Source organism: Aplysia californica, unplaced genomic scaffold, assembly GCF_000002075.1.
Source record: "Aplysia californica isolate F4 #8 unplaced genomic scaffold, AplCal3.0 scaffold00040, whole genome shotgun sequence".
NCBI lineage: Eukaryota > Metazoa > Mollusca > Gastropoda > Aplysiida > Aplysiidae > Aplysia > Aplysia californica.
Genome location: NW_004797310.1, coordinates 28,654 through 34,086, shown reverse-complemented (window position 1 = coordinate 34,086; position 5,433 = coordinate 28,654). Strand labels below are relative to the sequence as shown.

The 5,433-nt window shown below is 38.4% G+C and overlaps 1 protein-coding gene across 1 annotated transcript in view; it reads right to left on the bottom strand.

Annotated features, from left to right (window-relative positions):
* Positions 1–3,126, bottom strand: part of LOC106014246 — an 11,878-nt gene extending 8,752 nt beyond the window's left edge. The window contains exons 1-3 of the mRNA XM_013091538.2: positions 1,693–3,126; positions 823–1,177; positions 363–610 (exon numbers count right to left, since the gene is read on the bottom strand). Coding sequence (XP_012946992.2) covers positions 363–610; positions 823–1,177; positions 1,693–1,822 — 733 coding nt within the window. The 5' untranslated portion in view covers positions 1,823–3,126. The remainder of the gene's footprint in view (positions 1–362; positions 611–822; positions 1,178–1,692) is intronic.
* Positions 3,127–5,433: the final 2,307 nt, after the last annotated feature.

Sequence of the window (5,433 nt, the reverse complement as noted above, 5' to 3'; positions counted from 1 at the left end):
TCGAGAGAGAGAGAGAGAGAGAGAGAGAGATAGATATATATATATAGATAGATATATATATATATAGATATATATATATATATATATATATATATATATATATATATATATATATATATATATATATATATATATATATATACACAATTCATATGGAAACGTAATTACTAGAAATATCGATTCAAAACAAACTGCAGTTGGAAAATTCTAGAGAAATCTATCTCATGCACAAAAAAAAGACAGAAATCGTAAGTGATTTGTGCCACTAATCGTGTTTACGATAAAACTTCTTGCTCATAATGGATAATAAGTAAATGGCGTTTGTAAAGTGTTTAGATGATCAGAAAACATGCACGACTCACAAGCAGCTTTGATGGTGACGTCACTCCGTTTGGTGTAGCATCCACTGACGTGAGTGGCTGTACACGAGCATTGTGTCTCTTGTGACCTAGTTACGACCACAGAATTCACACCAGAGCTACCGGCCTGAGAACTAGGACAGCTCAGGCTTACGTCACTTGTAGCAGGATATCCCCCTCGGACCACACACTGCACTCTAGTTGTGACATTTTCCTTCACCAGGATTTCTCCAGTACTGAGGACCGAGGGACTGGGAGATTAGGAAAAAATATATGTACAAAAACTGAGTGCTTAAAAGAAGCAAAATTATCTACAAAAACTGAGTGATTGAACGAAACAAGGCTATCTACAAGAACTGAGGGATTAGAAGAAAAACTGCTGTGCTCGTGTTGTGTGCATTACGAAATAAACAATTGTGTGAGTAAACAACAAATACAGATACTTTTTTTGACGATCTCAGACCTTCGACTTTCCCAAAGATAAGCAAGTTCACGACAGAAAACAAAGTGAAGAATTAGGAAAATTGTAAAAACCAAACCTCTGACAATAAACGTATGAGTGACATCGGTGAAGAGATCAGCGGGAAATAACGAGTTCTCGACAAGACATCTGACGTTGTGAGCTCCGCCCTGTAACTGTAGAATCTGCTGCACAGATGTGCCTACTGGTGCACCGTTCACGGAGATTTTGTAGTCTGGCTGAGGGTTTACTGTACGCGGGTCAACAGTACAAGTGAACACAACACTGAGATTGGGGCCTTGACACAAACTGGACGGGTTTGTCGGTGAGAAGGTCAAGGTAGCGCTACTTGGTCCATCTGTAAGAATGGAAAAATTTTTTAAAAAATAAAATACAAATCTAAATATTAACATCCATCGTCCCATTTTTATTTAGTTACTTGAATTGTGGAGGAAATATTTGCTGTATAAAAAGTATTTCATGATAAAGATAACATACTCCCATACTCTTTATAGATCACGTTTGGTAATTCTTCCTGTTTTATAATGCACTTAAGAATATTCATATATTAGTACAGCTGTATTATTGCATTGTCTTCCACGTGGCAGCTTGTTTTTGTGCATTCATGTTTTACAGAATACTACACAACACTGTAAATGTTGAAGATGAATCAAATATGACCCCAGTTTTGTTGATTTCCTGAATTTGTTGTGTTGTTGTTTTTTTTTTGTATATTAGTGAGAAGACAGATTCAGAAAAAATGTGTAGATATGTTCTCATAATGCACTGTAGACAACCAATAACAAGTTAAGAAACGACAGACAAATAGAGTAACCGAACATCTCAAAGTCCACAAGAACTGAGAACACTCACAGGCAAACTTGACGGTCTTGGAGACAGAGGGACCTGCTTGACCCAGAGAAGACTCAGAACGACAAGTCAACGTCTGGTCATTGTTGTTTTTACCTGAAATGTCAGTTAATAATACACACTCAAATTTCATCTAACAATGCTGGAAATACTTTGACAATGAGAATGATCCTGTATCGTCCTGGTACTGGATCAAAGAACAATTTTTTTGCTGTGTTTGATCAAAGAAGAAAAGTAAAACAGAACAACAATATTAAAGGTGTCACTCAGGTGCAGGATAGATGGTGACCCAAATTGTGACCCAATAGTACAAGCGTGTATTTTAAAAAACAATTCCCATGTTATAACTAAATGAAAACACGAGTTTTGGGGATTCTTATTTTTGTTTAAAAACAACTTTATATAATCTAGATCTAACCATGTAAATGTAAATAAACGAAAAGTTACATATCAACAGGACATAACTGTACCATGCAAATGACATCATGGCTTATGGAGAAAGGAATACAAGAAACCTCAAAAATAATTTGAGAAAATACCTTGCACCATCAGCTTTCTTGGTTCATTGTTCTATTTGGACTCAGAATATATTGTGGTTCCATTTCTGCTTAAATATTTCGTTGTTTGCATTTTGGAGGTGGGGAGGGGGGTGTTAAAGGGTGCAGATGGAGGAATTTGTAGCTTGGAATAGATCTAGGGGGTAGGGCTTGAATTGGAGGGGTAATAGGTTCAAAACCATCTTATGGCGTGCAGTGTGGTGCACGTCTGAGAAAGATATTGCTGACCTTAAAGTTATAGTTGTTTTATCTCGTAGATTTCAACAGTTGGGACAACATGGAGGCCTTCGCTATAGGTTCAAAGGCATCTTATGGCGTGCAGTGTGGTGCACGTCTGAGAAAGATATTGCTGACCTTAAAGTTATAGTTGTTTTATCTCGTAGATTTCAACAGTTGGGACAACATGGAGGCCTTCGCTATAGGTTCAAGGGCACACCACAACATTGAAATGCCCACAGAGAAAGAAAAAACAGTCTCAGTCAGATATTTCCATTACGCTTGATACTTTTTGAAGCTCCACTTTGTTATTTTCCTTTCGTCGATACTACTGCTGTCTGTTAAATCATGTAGAGCATTTCAGCCTAAAATATGTCCTGGACCGCTTGATATTCCGACACTGACTGACAACCGGCCATAAACAACATATAGAATAAGTCAATAGGCCCTACGACTTAGATGCTGCAGTGCTGTGTGTCTTCAAGTCGTACTGCGGTCAAAAGAATGAAAACAAGTGGCTGAACAACCCGTCATTAGGAAGGTAAAAACTATTGGTTTACTTTCATTTGAACTTCTAACTGATAATTCAACTACATGTTTCCATACAGGCTGACCAAAACGAAACTGCTTACCGGAATTTTGTGCTCAACGTTTCTGAGTGGTGTGAAAATCATAAGCTGATTTTAAATTTGAAAAACAAAGAGCTTGTTGTTGATTTTAGAAAAAAAGAAGTTGTCCCTGCAGCAACTCAAAATTAAAAATGAAAACATCGAGCAAGTGTCCGACTATAATTATTTGGGTGTTACAATAGACAACAAACTCGACTGGCATGTCCACTCTTCTCTTTTGCTTATAAAATGTTTACAAAAGACTGTTATCTTGTATTATAAAGTTGATTAATCATAGATATCCATATTCTATCCTTCAACCACAGAGCGTATGATCAATTTCTGTGTAGCAGCTTGAGCTGGGAACACAAGAGTACAAGATAAAGAAAAATGAAATCGATAATACGGAAAGCATGCAAAATTTCAATATCTACATTCCCCTACTTCGATGAATTATACATTATAGCTTGCACTAGAAAATTTGATTCCATCTTTTTAAACAATAAACACCTCTTGCTCCCTCAAATACAAATATCAGTCTGAAGTAATAGACCAAGGCTTCAGATCTGTAACAAAGAAAGATACACAGAGTTATCCTTACCTCTAACCACCAAACTTCTTAAATCTTAATCATCTGGTTTTAAGTATTCATTTGACCTTAGAGTATGCATTAGAATACTATTGAGTTACAATCAGAATACTGAGTAGGTATCTAGCTTAACAATATTATGTGTCACGATGCACTGGAATCCGTCACTTTTTGGGCAGGTGGAGTCATTGGTATCATCTTAAAATTTTTTCATTTGCCTTGCTTTAAATTTTTTTAAAATATCGACGAGTATCCTAAACAGAAGTCTATATATTTGCGATTGAAGGAAGTGGGGTCGGCACGTTTCAGAGGTAGAATTAGCCAGAGAATGGCCGCAACAGTTTCCTGACTTCCAAATCTTGAGAGCTCTTGAAAACCGCAGATTTACCTTTTCTGTGCCTTTAATCAACGTTTTTCCAGTAAACTTCACCTATAAATGTGTTTTCAAGTGGACCTAAAAGGTTTGGAGCAACAAAAACCCAAAAAGGCAATGAAAATTGTGAAACGGGTGAAAAAATGCAGATTTCTTTGATTTCTTTATTTTGACGAGCGCCTGATTTCACTATGAAGACTCACATTATTGCTAATAGTATATATGTGTCTCTTTTCCTCTATGCAGACGGTCAATTTAGCTTAAGATGGTCTCAAGGTTGTCTTCATGCAGCTTCTTTCATGGCTAATTCTTCCTATGTTTGAAGCGCAGATTCTGTCTCAGAGCTTGCATGTCAGTGACGTAGATCGAAGCTTTGTATTTCCGCTGTTTTCCTTTCGTCGTTGGCGCTTCTCAGCCTGGTTGTTTCTGAGGCTGCTCTCTAGCATTCTAATTCTTTCCTTTATCATTTTCCTCCATGTTTTCCAGTCCTCAGCTATTTCTTCCCAGATGCTGACATCTACTCCAAGCTTAGATAAGCTGTTTTTGCAGGTGTCTTTGTACCTCAATTTTGGTCTTCCTCTTTGTCTCTTTCCCTGGTCAAGTTCTCCAGAGAGAAGTTGCTTCGGAATCCGGTTGTCGGCGATTCTCTTGACATGGCCCAGCCACCGCAATCTTTTTAAACACAGGACAGTTGTCATGCTCTGGAGGTTTGCCCGTGCCAACACTTCAACACTTGTAACCTTGTCACGCCACGAAATGCCTAAGATCTTCCGGTAGCCCCTGAGATGGAAAATGTCGAGGCGCTTTTCTTGTCTGCTGTACAAGGTCCATGTTTCAGATCCATAAAGGAGTGTGCTGAGGACACATGCTTCGTAAATCTTGACCTTTTTTATGGTTAATCTTTTGTTTTCCCATGCTCGTTCTGTCAGCCTTCCAAAAGTTGTTGCTGCTTTCCCTATCCTGATGTTGATCTCATAATCAAGTGATGTAGTAGAGCTGATGGTAGACCCCAGGTAACAGAACTTGTCCACTGTCCCAAGTTCCTTGTCGTTCAGCCATATATGGCTCTGCTCTGCACCTTCTTGGGTAAGGATGACTGTTTTCTTACCACTAATGACCAAGCTAAAGACCTTGCATGTTGTTGATAGGCTGCCCATTACAGTTCATTTATATTATGCATGTCTGTGAGTGCAAGCAAACTATTGTATTATTATGGTTATGTGCATTGATGTATACGGAGTAGAGGATGTGTGAGTGCGTGTGTGTGTGTGTGTGCGTGTGTGTGTGTGTGAGTGCGCGTGTGTGTGTATGTGTGTGCATGTGTATGTGTGTGTGTGTGTGTGTGTGTGTGTGTGTGTGTGTGTGTGTGAGAGTGCGTGTGTGTGTGTGGGGGGTGTATGT